Source organism: Sprattus sprattus (genome assembly GCF_963457725.1).
Source record: "Sprattus sprattus genome assembly, chromosome: 18".
In the NCBI taxonomy this organism is placed as follows: Eukaryota; Metazoa; Chordata; class Actinopteri; order Clupeiformes; family Clupeidae; genus Sprattus; species Sprattus sprattus.
Genome location: NC_137916.1, coordinates 28,969,849 through 28,989,848, shown reverse-complemented (window position 1 = coordinate 28,989,848; position 20,000 = coordinate 28,969,849). Strand labels below are relative to the sequence as shown.

The 20,000-nt window shown below is 49.3% G+C and overlaps 1 protein-coding gene across 2 annotated transcripts in view; it reads right to left on the bottom strand.

Moving 5' to 3' along the window:
* ints1 (integrator complex subunit 1) overlaps positions 1-20,000 on the bottom strand; it is a 48,188-nt gene that overhangs the window by 19,302 nt on the left and 8,886 nt on the right. For both annotated transcript variants that reach the window (XM_080855890.1, XM_080855891.1), the window contains exons 14-30: positions 19,985-20,000; positions 18,408-18,565; positions 17,635-17,758; positions 16,887-16,978; positions 16,369-16,429; positions 15,918-16,115; positions 15,469-15,598; positions 14,819-14,998; positions 14,283-14,432; positions 13,108-13,287; positions 12,310-12,414; positions 11,743-11,910; positions 10,918-11,029; positions 10,327-10,485; positions 9,974-10,120; positions 8,910-9,008; positions 407-531 (exon numbers count right to left, since the gene is read on the bottom strand). The exon at positions 19,985-20,000 is cut by the window's right edge and continues 62 nt beyond it. In XM_080855890.1, coding sequence (XP_080712016.1) covers positions 407-531; positions 8,910-9,008; positions 9,974-10,120; positions 10,327-10,485; positions 10,918-11,029; positions 11,743-11,910; positions 12,310-12,414; positions 13,108-13,287; positions 14,283-14,432; positions 14,819-14,998; positions 15,469-15,598; positions 15,918-16,115; positions 16,369-16,429; positions 16,887-16,978; positions 17,635-17,758; positions 18,408-18,565; positions 19,985-20,000 — 2,204 coding nt within the window. The remainder of the gene's footprint in view (positions 1-406; positions 532-8,909; positions 9,009-9,973; positions 10,121-10,326; positions 10,486-10,917; positions 11,030-11,742; positions 11,911-12,309; positions 12,415-13,107; positions 13,288-14,282; positions 14,433-14,818; positions 14,999-15,468; positions 15,599-15,917; positions 16,116-16,368; positions 16,430-16,886; positions 16,979-17,634; positions 17,759-18,407; positions 18,566-19,984) is intronic.

The following is a 20,000-nucleotide window of genomic DNA, read 5'->3' as shown; positions in this document are numbered from 1 at the left end:
GTGATGCTTTTCCTGCTGTTTCCGACATTTTTAAAGGGACTCGCGCAATGTTTCTTCTTTAATGATCACGGGTTCGCAATGCATTGGGGAAATCGGTCTCACCCCTTCGTTTGAAGTGTGCCCTCGGAAAATCTCCGTTTGGAGGGGTGGAAAGCCCTTCCCCTCGCCCCTACCCCTCTGTCCTAACGTGAATTGGGATAGCACTAGCCCTCCACGTGAACGCGCAAAACGGAGGGGAAGGGGAAAGACGAAGGGGTAGGGGGTGAAATGGGATTCAGCCTTAGTGTACTAAAGACATCTCGCACGTCAGCTCTGTCTGAGGTACTGAAGATTCTCTGACGAGTGTTAGTGTACTAAAGACATCTCGCACGTCAGCTCTGTGTGAGGTGAGGATGATGTGGGCTACCTGCAGCATAATTTTGGTGAGGTCATCGTCAGGGCTGATGACTGGCAGCTGAGTGGCGGTCCTCATCTTCACCGACCCATGTGGTGTCTCCACGGTAACCTTAACCTTGCTCACCTCAGCAGCATCTACAGGTAGAGGAAACAGATGTCTTAAAGGGGAACAACAGTAGGTGTGTGCACATCAGAAATAGCTTACACTGCACTACACTACAGTTTTCCTGCATACAGAAATCACTTGATACATAAGGAACTTAAAACCATAACAAACCACAAGCAAACCACCTCCGACACTGGAATACTGTAGTAGCTATATTTCTCCTCCAGAAATAATTACTGAAATGGTAACATCTGGCATCTTCTGAGGTTATATAGACCAGACTGTTTTGTGGGTTGTCCTACTTCAAGTAATGTGACTATAAACTTAACAAGAGACAGTATACAACAGTTTGTCACTTTTTATAGGCCAATAGAACTGGTATCATCTTGAAGTTAATTTCCATGGTATATGGTCGTTCCATCTAGCTGCCTACACTATGTACTATGCAGTCGGATCACCCTGCAAAAATGTAAAAAAAGCTTTCACAGCACATCACCACTCACTATATCAGCAAAATACAAACTGTGGGTGAGGGTTAATAGATAAAGCGGTATGTGTTGAGGTAGGACTGTATTTGAATTGTTCGAATGTATAATCACACACAATCATGAGTGTCGGCCATAACACTACTTCACGGCCAGGATGTTCAGGGCAAGGGCGGTGCAGGTTGGATATGGATTACTCAGGAGGCAAGATCTGATACAACCAAGCTGTATTGAAGGTGCAGGAATATCAGCAGCATAAGAATCCTCTAACAGAGATCTTCCGTTTGTACAAACAACAGTGTGGAAATATATGGAAACATATAAGGTGTACTGAGCGTGTGGTTCTGAAACAGAGTAAAACATGGGAAAACCATAAGTACACTACGTAGCCCTCGCACACATGTCAACGCTGACATTTTAACCTAACAGGCTAATTTAATAAGCTAACATAAACATCATTCATACATAAACGCTAGCATTCCTTTACTCATTTAACACTAACGATAAACAATGACTTCTCTAAACATATAACATTGCTTATGAAAGGAAATTAACATGACATTAGAACACTTACAACTTTCATAGACGCACACGTCGAACTTAATGTTTGTCGTTCACACATGAGGCACGCAGTTTTACTATCTCAACGCGACACGGTAAATAAAACAATGTGGGAGCATGACGTCGGTGCTGCCCATGTCAAACTAAAAGTCCCCAATCGCGAAAAGGATAAACAATGTGTAATATGGAACATAAACCCAGGGCCTTTTTTACAGCCGCCCCCAAATGTACATAGAACATTTGTACCACATAAAAGGCTACACTGTATTAGTATTAACATTACTCAAAGGTTGACTGTCGTCTTCAGCTGGAAGGGCAGGCAGGATAACCAGCCGGGCAACAGGTCGGGTGTATGTTCTGTCCTTGACCTTCACGTCTGCTGACCTGATGTGTCCATCAGGACTGGGATGAACCTTGACGATGTGCCCAGCAGGCCACAAGGCCCGAGGCAGCTGAGGGTCCACGATCATCGCCACAGAGCCCTCTGTGACGTCGGTTGGAGATGACTGCCACTTTGATCGGGCCTGCAGCCCTGGTAAGTACAGTCGGATGAAACGAGCCCAGAAGTGGTCAGCAAGCACTTGTGCATGCTTCCACCGCCGGCGACTGAGGAGCTCCTCTTTGGGGTAAACAATCTGAGGCAGGGAGCCGTCAGGCCGCCCCATCAGCAGGCTGTTAGGTGTCACAGGGTCTGGATCGCTGACATCAGATGGAACGTAGCCCAACGGTTTGGAGTTCAGGATCCCTTCCACTTCGATGAGAACGGTGCGGAGGACCTCTTCCTGCAAGGGCTGTGCACCGACTGTGGTGTACAGAGCAGTCTTCACAGATCGAATCTCCCGCTCCCACACACCCCCGAAGTGAGGAGCAGCAGGAGGATTGAAGCGGAAGTGGATTTTCTGTGGGGCAAGGAGCAGCTGAAGGTCAGCGGACATTGCTGCAAAGGCCTCACTCAGTTCTCTCTCGCCACCTTTAAAGTTGGTGCCCTGGTCTGAATAAAGCTCAGCAGGGGTTCCCCTCCTAGCTATAAACCTACGCAGAGCCATTAGGAAGGAGTCGGTGTCAATTGAGGTCAGGACATCCAGGTGTACAGCCCTGACTGTGAGGCATTTAAATATGATTCCCCACCTCTTTTCTGTGCGCCGCCCCACTTTGACCACAAATGGCCCGAAACAGTCAACGCCTGTTGAATGGAAAACTGGCTTAAAGAGACGGAGGCGGGCCACAGGTAAGTCAGCCATTCTGGGAACTGTTGGCTTGGCCTTCCAACGGCGGCATTCTGCGCAGTTTCTTTGGAAGCGACGGACTGCCTCTCTTCCCCGCAGAATCCAGTATGTGCGTCGGATTTCGGCAAAGACACGCTCTGGTCCTGGGTGTCTCAGACGGCTGTCAAAGTCCTGTATGAGGAGGCAGGTCACTGGGTGTGAGGGATCCAGGACCACAGGGTGCAGGCTGGTGTAGATCAGATCTTCTGACCGGCGGAGACGACCACCGACCCTGATGAGCTCTCCAGCGTCGTCCAGCTCTGGGGACAGGTTCAGGAGGCGGCTGCTGCGTTGAACGGGTTTCCCTGCTTTAAGGAGACGGAGTTCTTCAAGGAAGCTGTCACGCTGAGCCCTGCTAAGGAGAAGTCTCTCTGCCTGGCGGTAATCCTCTGCATTAGCGCAGCTCTCCTCTGTAGCCGCCCCATGTAGCTCCTGGACAGTGGCTTGTAGCAGTTCCTTCCATGTGCTGTATCGGTGTAGGTCTGAGTCTGACTGAGTTACGGCCACGGATGACACACCACAGAAAGTTGACTTGCGCAACTCAGCAGCGTCTGGAGGGTCTCCCACTACACTGGTAGGATCTTCGGGCCACTGGTTAGGATTCCTAAGCAGGAAGGGGGGCCCTTGACTCCATCTGTTGGGTCTTACCAGGTCCTGAAGAAGTTTGCCACGAGTGATATCGTCGGCTGGGTTCTGTGCAGAGTCGACATATCGCCATGTGTGCTGGTCAGTCAGTTCTTGAATTCCGGCTACACGAGTGCCAACGAAGACCTTGAAACGACAAGATTCTGATTGTAGCCAGGTCAGCACTGTTGTAGAGTCAGTCCACATAACTGTCCTTGTAATCTCCAGAGTGAGCTCATCACTAAGGAGTTTGGAGAGCTGGGCTCCTGTGAGTGCACCACACAGCTCCAGCCGGGGCATTGAGTGCAAACGTCTTGGGGCTACCCTGGATCGGGCCAACACAAAGGCCAGGTGTGCAGTGCCATCGTTGTCCACAGTTCTAAGATACGCCACCGCCCCATAGGCCTGCTCAGATGCATCACAAAATATATGCAGCTCTCTTTCTCTCACTGAAGCGGCGATATGCTTAGGTAGGTATGGGCGAGTGAGGCCTACTTGAGGGAGGAAGCGCAGCTCTTCTTCCCAGTCTCTCCACTGCTTGACAAGGTCTGGAGGCAGCTGGGTGTCATCCCATCCTCTGTGCTTGTCCCACAGGCATCTCACCAGCATCTTAGCTCTGGTCGTATACGGCAGGATGAAGCCTAAGGGGTCGTATTGGCTCGCTAGTACCTTGTAGATATTGCGCATGGTAGGCTCACCATACTGAACTGGGCGATGTTTGTACCCCAGCATGTCAGTGGAGAAGTGCCAGCTGAGGCCTAGCGTGGATTCAGGACTGTCTGTGCTGTCTTGTGCGAGCCAGAGTTCAGCACTGTTGGACCTAGCATCTTCGGGGAGGTGGCTAATGACACCAGGTTCATTGCTGGCCCACTGGCGGAGCACAAAGCCAGCTGAGGACAGGAGGGCTCTTAGCTTGTCCACTAGGTCTCGTGCTGCGGTGGTGGAGGGAAGACTCTGGAGGCAATTATCCACATAGAAGCATTTCTCAATAGAGTTCCTAACCTCATCATCTGGCTGGCTGTTATCTCTTGTATGGCGTTGCACGGCGAACGTGGCACAGCATGGGCTACACGTGGTGCCAAAGGGGAGTACCTGCCACTCATACACTGCTGCCGACTCATCTTGGTGCAGGTCACGCCACAAGAAGCGCAGGAGAGGGCGGTCTTCGGGGAGCAGACGAACTTGGTGGAACATGCCCTTTATGTCTCCACTTATGGCGACTGCGTGTTCCCTGAATCTGAGGAGGACTCCCAGCAGTGATGCCCCAAGAGTAGGCCCAGGTAGGAGGTAGTCATTCAGGTTGTGCCCTCGATATTGGAGTGAACAGTTGAACACTAGGCGGTGTTTGCCATTATGGCTAACAAGGTGGTGGGGGATGTACCATACCTCATCTCCCTTGTTCAGCTCTGATGGGTCCAGCTTGACAACTGACCCGGCCTGAATCAACTTCTCCATCTCTGCACGGTACACTTTGGCCTTTTCAGGGTCTCTCTGGAGTCTTCTCTCGACTCCTCTCAAGCTAGACATGACGGCGTCGGGGGTAGCTTGGAGGCGGGGCATATTTCTGCGACGCAGTAGTGGAGTGGCATAGCGCATTATGCCGTCAACCTCCACACGGGTGGTTTTGTCTTCTAGGAGGCTGACGGCTAAGTTGTCTTCCTGTGAGCGTGTCACCACTTTGCTGCTCCTAAGGGGTATAACATCAGTCTGCCAGAGTTTCTCTACATGTTGCATTAGCTCGCTCACCTGAGGTGGGATTGAGGTCAACAGACACTGCTGTGGGCTGTTCACTGGGCAGATGACACTGGAGGGGCCCTGTAGCGTCCAGCCCAGCCGGGTGTTAATGGCAGCAGGGCCGCCGGGAGGTCCTAGACGCACAGGCTCAGTGGGAGTGACGAGGTGTGGGTGGTCACTGCCTATGAGCAGCAGTGGTTTGATATTCTTGAACTGCTGGATGGGTAGCCCGGACAGATGCTTATACTTCTTCTTGAGTGATTCTACCGGGTAAGTATGATCAGCGAGGTCGATGCAAGCTGTTGTGAAGGCGTTGGTGATGCGATAGCGGGTCTTTGGCCAAGCTTTGGTTGAGATGAAGAAGGAGACACAGTTGCCCTGGAGGGTTTGTGTGTCCTGCCTGATGGTGCGTAAAGACAGGCTTTCTGGTGTGCCTTGAAGGCCTAATTTCTGAGCGGCGGTCGGCAGCAGCATCGTTCTCTCTGACCCGTCATCCAGTACTGCATATGTATCGAGGGTGCAGCTGCCATGGTGCAGGGCCACTGGAACGACTTTGAGGAGGGTTCGGCTGCCCTCTGTTGGTCGATCGAGGTAATACACCATGGTTGACGCCTCACCTATATCTTGAGTCACCACTGCCTGTGTTGTTCCGTTCTGCTGCCCCGTGTTGACATCATGTAGGACTTGTAAATGGCGACCATTGCACAGCCTGCAGGTCTTCTTCAGATTGCACTGTGCTGCTAGGTGTGAGCGAGCACAGCGCCAGCATCTTTTGTTGGTCTTTATCCACTCCGTCAGCTGGTCTTTGTTGAGTTTGCTTATGGCTACACACTGGCTTAGGTGGTGTTCACGGTTATCACAGAAGGCACAGTAAGGTGAAGGCTTAACATTGGTGGGGGAGCTACTGGGAGGTTCAATTTCCCTCGGTGTGATCTCTGATCCATGCAGCACAGTGACGGGACGTTTTCCGAATTGCTTGTGAGGCTTTGGGCTATTCTGGTCGTCTTTGGCTGCTGTGGAGGATAGCTGACCGTCAAAATCTTGGCACCAGGACTCGTACTTCAGCCATTCAGCTAGGTCGTTAAGGGTGTAGATATTGCCTGACCGACTAAGCATGCATCTGCGGAACTCCGCTCGCTGCTCGGGGGGTAACTTGCTGAGCAGGCGAGCAACATGGGAACCGCACTGCAGCTCCACTTCTCCATCAGCGCCAAGTGTCTTTAGCATACCCACCAGTGCCTGGATCTGAAGAGAGAATCTCTCGAAGGCAGCCACATCTCCACGCTTGACGTCGGATGAGTCCATTACTGTGGCGATTCGCTTCAGTGCTAACTGGTGTGGCTGGCCGAACTTCTCATTCAGAGCCATCATGGTGTCGGTAAACGGTGTCTGGGAGTGGAGGTAAGCGTCTGCAATCAGTTTAGCCTCTTCCAGCTTCAGATGGTCTGTGAGCACTTGATACTTGAACAGTTCTGAGCTGTCAGGGGGTAACAAGTTCTCTAGGGCAATCTTGAGGTGAGCAAACTCACCAGGATCTCGATGTGAGAGATGGGGAATAGTCGGACGAGGGCCACGGTACGCTGTGTCCAAGCTGGTGCTCTGATAAGACGGCCTAGAGTACATGGACATCGGCCTCGGCGTGTAGAGAGGGCGCTGAGGAGGTGGCGGGTGCTGAACAGGTTGTTGGCGGCGTGCCGGTGGGTTTGCTGGAATTTCATATGGTGTAGAGGTGAACCTGGGTGGTGCCGGAGCCACACCAGACCAGGCAGGCGGCTGTAGCCGGGTAGCTGCAGGGGCATAAATGGGGTGACTAGCCCTGGTGGGTTTCCAGGCTGAGGCTGCTGGCAGCAGCTGGTCTGGTGATGACTGGTTCTGCCTGCCTGCGAAGGTCTCATCTTTCATGACTTGCAGTTCACTCATAAGTCTGTCAAGGCGTTCAATCACAGGTTGGTTGCTGGTTGCTTCTACTTCGTACAGCGTTGGTGGCGGTGGGGGCCAGTCATCATCCTCCTCGATGTTCACTGGGTTCAGGTGGTTGCCAGACGCCTCTTGTGACTGTTGGAAGCTGAGTGCAGTGCTGACTAGCTGTTGCATGTCTGCGCGGACTGCTTTCAATTCTTCCAGGTCGGCTGACATACGCTGACGAGACTGCTGAAGCAGGCGCCGCTCACGCTGGATCTCCTCTAACTCTGTTCTGAAGACTGAGCCTTGCTGGGTTTCATGGCGCGGGCCATAGCTGGGGGTAAGATGATCACGTGACCTCTGTTCTCCTCTGTCTTGACGTAGCTGGTGGGCTAGCTGTTCCTCTTGGACATGCAGCAGACGTTTGGGTGCGTAGCATGCATCGCTTTCGTGGAGGGCAGCATCCCATTTCAGCAGGGGGCGTATTGGAGTAGAATACTGAGAGGTGAGGGTGGTCTTCTCGGCCGCTCCCTTCATGTGAGTCATCTGTTCCTTTTCGTATCCGCGCCAATGAGATCCAAGGCCATCGAGATTTACCTCATAGTCTTCAAAGCGAAGAGGGGGGCGTCTGGTGCGTGCACCCTGGGCTTCAAACCCTTGAAGATCCATCTTGATCTAGATTGAGTGCGATGTATCTCCGGTTCGTAGGACCATTAATGTGGGTGAGGGTTAATAGATAAAGCGGTATGTGTTGAGGTAGGACTGTATTTGAATTGTTCGAATGTATAATCACACACAATCATGAGTGTCGGCCATAACACTACTTCACGGCCAGGATGTTCAGGGCAAGGGCGGTGCAGGTTGGATATGGATTACTCAGGAGGCAAGATCTGATACAACCAAGCTGTATTGAAGGTGCAGGAATATCAGCAGCATAAGAATCCTCTAACAGAGATCTTCCGTTTGTACAAACAACAGTGTGGAAATATATGGAAACATATAAGGTGTACTGAGCGTGTGGTTCTGAAACAGAGTAAAACATGGGAAAACCATAAGTACACTACGTAGCCCTCGCACACATGTCAACGCTGACATTTTAACCTAACAGGCTAATTTAATAAGCTAACATAAACATCATTCATACATAAACGCTAGCATTCCTTTACTCATTTAACACTAACGATAAACAATGACTTCTCTAAACATATAACATTGCTTATGAAAGGAAATTAACATGACATTAGAACACTTACAACTTTCATAGACGCACACGTCGAACTTAATGTTTGTCGTTCACACATGAGGCACGCAGTTTTACTATCTCAACGCGACACGGTAAATAAAACAATGTGGGAGCATGACGTCGGTGCTGCCCATGTCAAACTAAAAGTCCCCAATCGCGAAAAGGATAAACAATGTGTAATATGGAACATAAACCCAGGGCCTTTTTTACACAAACAATTTATCAGTGCCAACTATGCAGCTGCTACTGCTGGTGTTCGTAGTGGTTTTGACATGCCTTTTCAGAAGTGAAGATTGCTAGGTTTTGTTTGTTTAAGTACGCAGTTATATATATTTATGATTGTATGTATTTATATGTAATTTATTGATTATATATATGGTGCATCTTCCATGTGGGCCTTGAGCCTGTAATAATAAAGTTTAATAAGTAAGCTTTAAGTAGCTGGTTCTATCCAACGTGTAGGCAATGGACAGGTATTGTATGGCAGAGGGTTGTTGTTAGTATTCAGTCATTAGGATGGGGTATGGTGTTTTGAGATGGGATGGGTGTCCGGAGCCTCCCCAGGGAGATGGCTCTCCTGCAGGCACTCTTACCACTGCGGGCTGGGAGGGATGCGCTGAGCAAGGAGTGGAAGGTGCGCCCCCCGGTGGCGCCACGTTCATGTTGCACCTCCACCAGATGGGCCATGTAGTCTGAACCCATCAGGGAGAGAGAGAGAGGGAGAGAGGGAGAGATGGAAGAGGAGAGAGAGGGAGAGATGGAAGAGGAAGAGAGAGAGAGGGAGAGAGGGAAGGAGGGGGACAGAGAGAGAGAGTGATAGAGAGAGAGAGAGATGGAGGGGGAGAGAGAGAGAGGGAGAGATGGAGAGATAGAGGGAGGAAGAGCAAGCGAAAGAGAGAGATGGAGGGGAGAAAGGCAGAGGGAGAGGCAGAGCGAGAGAAAGAGAGAGAGATGAGGGAGAGGGGGAACACAGAAAAGGGAGACACAGAAGTCAGTGACGTGCAAGAACACCACACGGCAGAGTGCTGCAGCTCTTGTCCAACTGGAACGCCTCAGCAGGCCGCAGAGACATCACAAAAACAAGACAGAACTGGTGAGCCTCGGTCCAACCCACAAACACTCAAATAGGGCTGACTAACTCAACCACTACTGCACTTCAAAGAGGAGCTCTACACTGGATCTTCCAAACTTATAAAGACGAAGTCCTTTGCGTAATGCAACAAAAATCTGAGCCAAACTGTTGAACTAGCAAGTCACAACAATATGTAGTCCAACAAAATGGTCTAATCTCTTCCAGGTATTTTCATCTTATTTCTATGTATCTGAGACCCAGAACTAGCAAGTCACAACAATATGTAGTCCAACAAAATGGTCTAATCTCTTCTAAGTATTTTCATCTTATTTCTATGTATCTGAGACCCAGAACTAGCAAGTCACAACAATATGTAGTCCAACAAAATGGTCTAATCTCTTCTAAGTATTTTCATCTTATTTCTATGTATCTGAGACCCAGAACTAGCAAGTCACAACAATATGTAGTCCAACAAAATGGTCTAATCTCTTCTAAGTATTTTCATCTTATTTCTATGTATCTGAGACCCAGTAGTGGGTGGAGAACATGGAGGAGAAGGCACTGTGCCATGGCTGGGTTCCTCACTCTTGTCCATGATGTTCTGCTCCAGAGACGCCGGGTCGTGGGACACGGCCTGGTCCAGGTACTGCAGCAGCTTGCTCATGCTGGACACGGGGATGCCGAAGGACTGCACAAACAGCAGCAGCTGCTGCGACTCCAGGTCCTGCAGGGCTGAGCACATCACAAACACACGCACAGATTCACTACAAGCACGTCAAGCAATCCTGGGAAATGTAGTCTTTTCACTTAAATTGGACTACATCTAAAAGGACTTCCTCTCTAATGCAAGGTGGGCTAGTTTGAAGTTTATAAAACTGCGACATAATTGAGACGGATTATCATTTTTACTACTGACATTTTTGAGGATAAATTCATACCTGCATCAACCAATCGGGCGACCTCTGACCGGATCATCCTCAGCTTTAGCCAATCGGGTAAAAGGAGAGCTTCCTCTGAGGTGTCCACTAGGAAGGCGGTGGGGAGGGGCTTCTTGTCAGGGAACCAAATGTCCAGCAGATAATAGAAGTCACTCTCTCCTGAAGAGCAACAATCCAGTGAGACACACACACACACACACACACACACACACACACACACACACACACACACACACACACACACACACACACACACACACACACACACACACAATCCAATCAGTGGATCCACGACGGCCATCAACACAGATTTTTGGGGCTGAACGATTTTGGAAAATAATCGAATTGCCCCCCCCCCCCCCCAATAATGTGATTTAATATGCAATTTAATATGCAATTTTTTTTATTTGATCCTCTATGTTTTCCCAACCAAACGTTATTAATGATTTAAATATGACCAACACAATATTAGATACATTTAGTGTAAAATATTCTTTCCGACATTTTACATTTTAATTGAACTGCTCATTATAGAAACAAGAACAACAAATGGGTGGCTTTTTTGACTACGGAGGTGTGTTCCTTTGGTACCTTTGGGTGGCCCCAGGGTGAGCAGTATGACCATGGCGTGCACCACCAGGATGTGCATGGTGGCCGTCTCTCCGGTGGTCCAGCGCAGAAACACTTGATCCTGGGACTCAGACTATTCCAACAAAGCGAGAGAGGGAGAGAGAGAGGGAGAGAGAGAGAGTGAAAGAGAGAGAGATAGAGAGAGAGGGAGAGGGAGAGAGAGAGATAGAGAGAGAGAGAGTGATAGAGAGAGAGAGTGATAGAGAGAGAGAGAGGGATGGGGAGAGAGAGGGAGAGAGAGGGATGGAGAGAGAGAGAGAGTGATATAGAGAGAGAGGGAGAGAAAGAACGAGAGAAAGAGAGAGAGATCGCAGAAACACTTGATCCTGGGACTCAGACTATTCCAACAAGGCAACAAACAAAAGGGACCAATAAAAGGGCTTTTAAAATGCCAAAACTCAAGCCAGATATTATTCACTCTCTAACACGAGGTCTCCGTTCTCAGAAGTTAACGGTTTACAAGACGGCCTACGGCTTATAATTACACAGGGCCAAGAGAGGGCCAAACACTGTTGTGTGTGTGTGTGTGTGAAAGACTGAGTGAGTCCCAGATCAAGCGATGAGTGTGTGTGTGTGTGCGTGAAAGACTGAGTGAGTCCCAGATCAAGCGATGTGTGTTGTGTGTGTGTGTGAAAGACTGAGTGAGTCCCAGATCAAGCGATGTGTGTGTGTGTGTGTGTGTGTGTGTGTGTGTGTGTGTGTGTGTGTGTGTGTGTGTGTGTGTGTGTGTGTGTGTGTGTGTGTGTGTGTGTGTGTGAGTCCCAGATCAAGCGATGTGTTGCTCACCCAGCTGTAGAGGTCCTCTCCTTCCTTGGTCTTCCTCATCCGGCGGGTGTAGGCGGAGAAGATGCAGGTGAGTGCTGTGAGAACGGCCTCAGACTCCGGGCGGCACGAGTGCTTCGAGAAGAGGCAGTTCATGATGGTGGAGCGCTCCACGATCAGTCTGCCCACATCCTGAGAGAGAGAGAGAGAGAGAGAGAGAGAGAGAGAGAGAGAGAGATTGAGAGTAAGATAGAGAGGAGAGGGAGACGTAGAGGGAGAGAGAGAGAGAAATAGAGATAGAAAATGAAAATGAAAGAGAGAGAGAGAGGGAAAAAGGGAAAAGATAATAAGAGTACGAGAGAGAGGGATAGAAAGAGAGAGAGAGAGAGAGAGAGAGAGAGAGAGAGAGAGAAGGGGGCGAGGGAGAGAGAGAGAGAGAGAAGGGGGCGAGGGAGAGAGAGAGAAGGGAGGGAGAGAGAGAAAAATGGATAATGAGAGAAAGAGTGTCAATGTGAGATCAACCAAACCCATCAGTCAAAACCAAAACCCACAATCCCATGCTTCTTTCTGATCAGTGTGCTCTGAACTCACCAGTGCCAGGTCATTGTGCGGACCCTGCTCCTCCACTGGTGCATGCTGGGATAGATAGATCAGATAGGCACTGATGGTCTGAGGGTCTGTCTCCATGTGAATGGCCTTTAAGAGAAAAAAAAACACAATTAACAACAGCACCACCACCACCACCGTCATCATACTTGATTCCAGAGTACTATGGTACTGTTAAGCTGTTTGTTGTTGTTTCAGTCTGTTGAAAATGAAAGTCAGGTAGGAGTCTTTGCATTGGTTTGCCAGGGGATCTATAGTAAGTACATCTGCGCCTTTGATCAGCATCTGTTAGGATCTGCAAATGCCATTCAAGCTGTCAGTACCAGCATTTGTAAATAACTGTAGGAATGTGAGTATATGTGTCTGTCTGGGACAGTCACGTTGGTGTCTAGAACAATAAAGATTGTTGGCAGATGTCCTCAGGTGTCTGTCAAAGTCTTCCAGTGTCTTTAGGACCCTATTCCCTATTCCCGTCTACAGATATCTACAGACATATTGGGGGTCTTGACCAACCTGTTGCAGTGCGCTGGTCTGTCAGTGTCTTTAGGACCCTATTCCCAACTACAGATACAGACATCTTCGGGCGCTTGACCAACCTGTTGCAGTGCGCTGTCAATGCCACTGAAGCGGTCACTACCAGCATTTCTAAGTAACATGAAGGTGAGTTACTATCCATCTACAGATATCTACAGACATCTTAGGGGGCTTGACCAACCTGTGTAGAGTGTAGAGTGTAGAGTGTTACTACAGATATCTACAGACATCTCCGGGGGCTTGACCAACCTGTTGCAGTGCGCTGGCAGTCATGGCCCTGACGCTGTTGAACAGGGGGAGTTTGGGCAGGTCCTGCAGCAGCCACTGGTAGGATGGGAGCAGCTCCGCATCCTCTGGGTCCTCCTCCATGGGCTGGTCCCGCTCCTCGCCGTCCTTTGGCTCTCCTTCTGTCAACACCAGAGACAAGCCCTGGACAAACACACACAAACCACAACCACTCTTTACTTATTACCTCTGCCGATTACAAGCCCTGGACAAACACACACAAACCACAGACACTCTTTACTTATTACCTCCGCCGATGTCAACACCAGAGACAAGCCCTGGACAAACACAACCACAACCACAGACACTCTTTACTTATTACCTCCGCTGATGTTTTCGATGCGGTCTGTCTGTTTATGAGCTAAAAAAACTACTGGCCTGATTTTCATGAAACCTGAGTGGAGGGGTGTAGCATGGGTCGAGGCAGGACCTATTACATTTCGGAGCAGAGAGGAGTCTCCGGCCAGATTCACGATTTATTTTTGACTTTCATTAACATTGCGAGAGGCCTTGGCAAAGGTCTACGCTCTCTGTGTGCCCTTCCGGTTAAAATAAGATTTAATGACGCTTGCAAAACTAAACAAACATTCACTGGAGAGCGAGTAAGGATTCAATTGAAAACTGAAGAACACAAAAGGAGGGGAAAATCAAAGAGCTGCGATTTATGCGTTATGTGTAATATAAACTGTAAAATGGTGAAAGGAAGAGATGATATTTCACTTGTGGATCCCTGGGTAATTTCAATGAGTGAAACCTTTAATGAAAAGTACAAATTCCATCCACTTCTAGAGGTGCTTAAGCACACAGAACTGCATGCTGTGGGGGGCACTGTGGCGCAACCAGTAGCCCCGACCACAATCGGGCTTGATGCCCATGGAGGACACAGGTTCGATTCCGGCCTGATGTCATTTCTCCTGTCCACTCCCCACCTCTTCTCCCTCTCATTTCCTGTCCCTCTCTTCACTTCAACTATCGTTAAAAGCCCAAAAATAAATCTTTAAAAGAACTGCATTCTGGGACTTTTGTTGACTTCTGCTGACTCACCTTCATGGCCAGGACCCTGGAGGCCACCTGTGTGTGTGTGTGTGTGTGTGTGTGTGTCTGTGTGCGTGTGTGTGTGTCGACCTCTGCTGACTCACCTTCATGGCCAGGACCCTGGAGGCCACCTGTGGGGAGCTGAGGCGACGCATGAAGTAGTCCATGACCTCACACGTGGTCTGCTCGTCCGCCTTGGGCCCCAGGAGCAGGTCCTGCAGACGCAGGAGGAGCTGACGCTGCTTCTGGAGCCGCTGTGACCACGGGGGGTGGGAGAGGGGACACAGAGACCGTTAGTCTTCACTACCTCAATAGTTACTAAAGAGTACATTCAGGACATGTCAATGGAAAAAGCATGTGGAAAAAACGACACGTCACTAAAAAAAGCATTTAGGAAAAAACAACGTGTCAATGGAAAGGTATTTTGGATAAACAAAGTAATCCATTTTCAGCCGTTATAACTATCCTACTACAAATTGCCATATGTTGTTGATGTAAGAGCATGAGGAAATTGGAATGCATAGTATCTATACAACACACAATATATCCAATATCATACATAAAAAAAACTAAACATGGAGGAAACCAGTTGATAACTTTGTTTTATTTTGAATGTTTTTTTAAGACAGGATGTGCCTACCTGTCTCTTCTTGGCCCTTTGCTCCTTGCTCTCTCCCTCGTCGTCATCGTCCATGGGAGTCTCGTCATCAGCTGCATCGTGAAGCAGAAATTCACACAGGCACTGCACGGGCAGCACATCCAAGGACCCCTCGCTGGACTGGACCAGGTCTGCTAGCCAGGGCATGGACTGGGAGGAAGCCTAGGGGGACGGAGGAGAGATCACAGGTCACAGGTCACAGGGGGAGGGACGAGAGAGCAGACAGATCAAGGAGAGGTCACAGGTCTCCCTAAACATCAGGAGTCCAATTTAAGTCCTGAGTCCACTGATTAAATCTGCATGCATACATGAAGTTGAAATATCCGACTGAATACCCATAGCCTTAATGAGACAGACCGAGTGTGTGATGAGGCAGACATGCCTTTTCCAAGACACAACCGAGAGGGGAGAGGGAGGGCGGGGGGACCTACCTGTCTCTGGATGATGTTGAGCAGGTAGTCTGGGCTGCAGAGGGGAGAGGGGGGGGGAAGGACCTACCTGTCTCTGGATGATGTTGAGCAGGTAGTCTGGGCTGCAGAGGGGAGAGGGGGGGGGAAGGACCTACCTGTCTCTGGATGATGTTGAGCAGGAAGTCTGGGCTGCAGAGGGGAGAGGGGGGGGGAAGGACCTACCTGTCTCTGGATGATGTTGAGCAGGAAGTCTGGGCTGCGGCTGCGGCAGAGCAGGTGTCCCAGGCGCAGAGACTGGTTGAGAGTCTTCACCTGCTCCAGGACGAGGGGTGGGGGGCGGCGAGGGGGACCCCTGGAGAGAGAGACACACAGGTGGGGTGAGACTCGGGGCACAAAGCTGGGGCTGGAAGGCTCTACTCAGGACAAACCTCTAGAATGGCTGAGCATCACTGTTCCAACACAAACACACACACACACACACACACACATATATATATATATACCCATACACCCCCCCAAACCCCCCCCCCCCCCCAAACACGCAAACATATACCCACCCACACACCCACATATACACCCACACACACACACACACACACACACATATACCCACACACACACACACACACACACACACACACACACAAACACACACACACAGAGGCACTGACTGTGGGTCGAGGCTGGTGAGCTGAGAGAGCAGCAGGCTGTTGGCCTCCGTGATGGTCTGCTTGGTGGAGGCGGCGGCCAGGTGGCTCTCGAAGGCCAGGATCTCCTGCCTCTCACGCTGAGCCATCTGCAGCTCGCGGCTGATCATCTCCGTCTTAGTCTCCTCGTCAGCCACCGTACATGGGGGGTAGGAGTAGTTACTGAGGGGAGACAAGGAGTCGGTCATTAAACAAACTTAGTATGAGGACAGCGTACACTTGTTCGAATTATTCTGGAGGTGACACTCCTTTGTATGAGTGACTGAATTTGAATGGGACGCCTCATCGGGCAGACACTTTAACATGTTAGATACAGGCTAACTACCAACACATAAATATAAATGGAACATAAAAGGTTTCTACCTATCATTATTATTACTATTATTACAGTATGATATTTCATTCTCAAACATACTTAGTCATGACCATCTCCATGAGCATTTTGAGAGAGGGGTATCCATCCCAGGCTGCCAGACCTTAAAACAACAAAAACACGTCACTGCAATAACATGATAACATACACACACACACACACACACACACACACACACACACACACACACACACACACACTGACTGTGGGTCGAGGCTGCAGGACCTTAAAACAACACAAACACGTCACTGCAATACCATGACAGACACACACACACAGACACAGACACACACAGACACAGACACACACACACTCACACACACACACTGGGTCGCTGCTGGTAGACCTTAAAACAACACAAACACGTCACTGCAATACCATGACAGACACACACACACACACACACACACACACACACACACACACACACACACACACAGACACAGACACACACAGACACACAGACACGTCACTGCAATACCATGATAACATGTCCTCAGCGGGGGGGGTGAGGAGAAGACCACTGAACCTTTAATGTGATGAGTCATCCGTAAACTCACCTATCTTCTGGGGATTAAAGGCAGCCACCACCAGTAACAGCAGCCAGGCCTTCCAGTAAAGGAGTGAAATGGCCAGATTTGGGGCCTGATAGCTTTGAATAAAGACATGAATCACAGGGTTTCACAATGCCTTTCTCACAGAAACGTCAACATTAGCATCAAAGAGTAGGTGACCAGCTGCTTCCACTGACGGACTTCCGGAGAAACTAATTATCTTCAAATATTTACGCATCCTCCGACGTAAGTAACTGTCATATGAGGGAAAACAACGGGAGCACTGTTTAGGCTGAGACTGCGTCAGAAGAAGCAGATGACTGATGACCGTGGGGGGACGCAGCGACTGGGCAGAAAACACGGCTGGGCCATACCCGGCAGACGTGTGTGTCAGTGTGTCTGTGTGTGTCTGTGTGTGTCTAACAAGGCGGCTATACCCGGCAGACGTGTGTCTGTGTGTGTCTGTGTGTGTCTGTGTGTGTCTGTGTGTGTCTGTGTGTGTCTGTGTGTGTCTGTGTGTGTCTGTGTGTGTCTAACAAGGCGGCTATACCCGGCAGACGTGTGTGTGTCTGTCTGTGTGTGTGTGTGTGTGTGTGTGTGTGTGTGTGTGTGTGTCTGTGTGTGTGTCTGTGTGTGTGTCTGTGTGTGTGTCTGTGTGTGTGTCTGTGTGTGTGTCTGTGTGTGTGTCTGTGTGTGTGTGTGTGTGTGTGTGTGTGTGTGTGTGTGTGTGTGTGTCTAACACGGCGGGCCATACCCGGCAGGCAGCGTGATGTTCTCTGGGTGGTGGTAAGTGCACAAGTTCAGCACGGCGTCGATCAGCTGAATCCTCTCCACTTTCAACACGCCCAGGTCCGCCACAGTCAGAGAAGACAGGCAGGCTGGGAGGGAGACACACAGAGTGAGAGAGGGGTATGACTCAGAGAACCCTGGCATACAGGGGAACGAGTGACATTACACGGCTGGATAACGAGCTTTGACTTTCACTGTCCCATAATTATTCTGCTCGTATTACATTCGTGCCTTCCTTCGGTCTGTAATGGAGACAGATGGAGACGGAGAAACATTAAAACATGAGCGTGTCCTACACATTAAAGGACTTGTCTCCCAAACCTTAAAGTTAAAAACACTAAAAGGCAATAAGCACCAAAAGAAAAGCAAAAAAACATCACTCAGAAACTCCTCAAAAGCGTGTAAGAGTGTTGGCCGGCATATAGACCCTTCATATTCACAGGTTCATATTGAGAAAAAAAAAAGAATATGGTGCTTCCTCTCATTCACACTCCACATTTAATTCCCCACGGGATCAAGAACAGACGGCACAGATGTTCCAGCCTTTTCCTCTCTGCACCGAGCTGCTGCTGTGCCGTCTGTTGTGGATCCCAACGGGAACGCTGTGAGCAATTGGGTGTGAGTCATCCTCCCCTATAAATGGCCTAGGAATAAACAGTGTGTGGTGAAGGACTATAGCTAAGGGGGTGGGTGTGTTACCCGTGTGTGTGTGTGTGTGTGTGTGTGTGTGTGAGTTACCCTCAGACTGCACGCCGGCGGCCCGCTTCACCAGGTGGTCGGCCAGCTCCATGGCGTCGGCGGGGCCCAGGGGAAGGTCACGTGACAGACCGATCACCAGGATACGCATCAGGGTGTCCTCCAGCAGAGGCACCTCGGAGCACAGGCGCAGGAAGAAACTGCCAACATCATCACAAAAAGACTATTAGTCCCCACATACAGACAGACACAACATCATCACAACAAGACTATTAGTCCCCACACACAGACAGACACAGCATATCACAACAAGACTATTAGTCCCCACACACAGACAGACACAGCATATCACAAAAAGACTATTAGCCCCCACACACAGACACAACACATCACTACAAGACTATTAGTCCCCACACACAGACAGACACAGCATATCACAAAAAGACTATTAGTCCCCACACACAGACACAACATCACAAAAAGACTATTAGTCCCCACACACAGACAGACACAGCATATCACAACAAGACTATTAGTCCCCACACACAGACACAACATCATCACAACAGGACTATTAGCCCCCACACACAGACACAACATCATCACAACAAGACTATTAGCCCCCACACACAGACACAACATCATCACAACAAGACTATTAGTCCCCACACACAGACAGACACAACATCATCACAACAAGACTATTAGTCCCCACACACAGACAGACACAGCATATCACAAAAAGACTATTAGCCCCCACACACAGACACAACATCATCACAACAAGACTATTAGTCCCCACACACAGATAGACACAGCATATCACAAAAAGACTATTAGCCCCCACACACAGACACAACATCATCACAACAAGACTATTAGTCCCCACACACAGATAGACACAGCATATCACAAAAAGACTATTAGCCCCCACACACAGACACAACATCATCACAACAAGACTATTAGCCCCCACACACAGACACAACATCATCAGAACAAGACTATTAGTCCCCACACACAGACACAACATCATCACAACAAGACTATTAGTCCCCACACACAGATAGACACAGCATATCACAAAAAGACTATTAGCCCCCACACACAGACACAACAAGACTATTAGTCCCCACACACAGACAGACACAACATCATCACAACAAGACTATTAGCCCCCACACACAGACACAACATCATCACAACAAGACTATTAGTCCCCACACACAGACACAGCATATCACAACAAGACTATTAGCCCCCACACACAGACAGACACAGCATATCACAAAAAGACTATTAGCCCCCACACACAGACACAACATCATCACAACAAGACTATTAGTCCCCACATATAGACAGACACAGCATATCACAACAAGACTATTAGCCCCCACACACAGACAGACACAACATCATCACAACAAGACTATTAGTCCTGATTGCATATGACTGAAATCTATGTAATCTAACAGTCCCCACACACAGACACAACACATCACTACAAGACTATTAGCCCCCACACACAGACAGACACAGATAGAAGAAAGACACAAATGTGTCTCTGTTGTCTACATAATCTTTGTGGAAATTCAAGTGAGTGTTCAAACAAAGCTTACTTTCTATCGCTCTCTG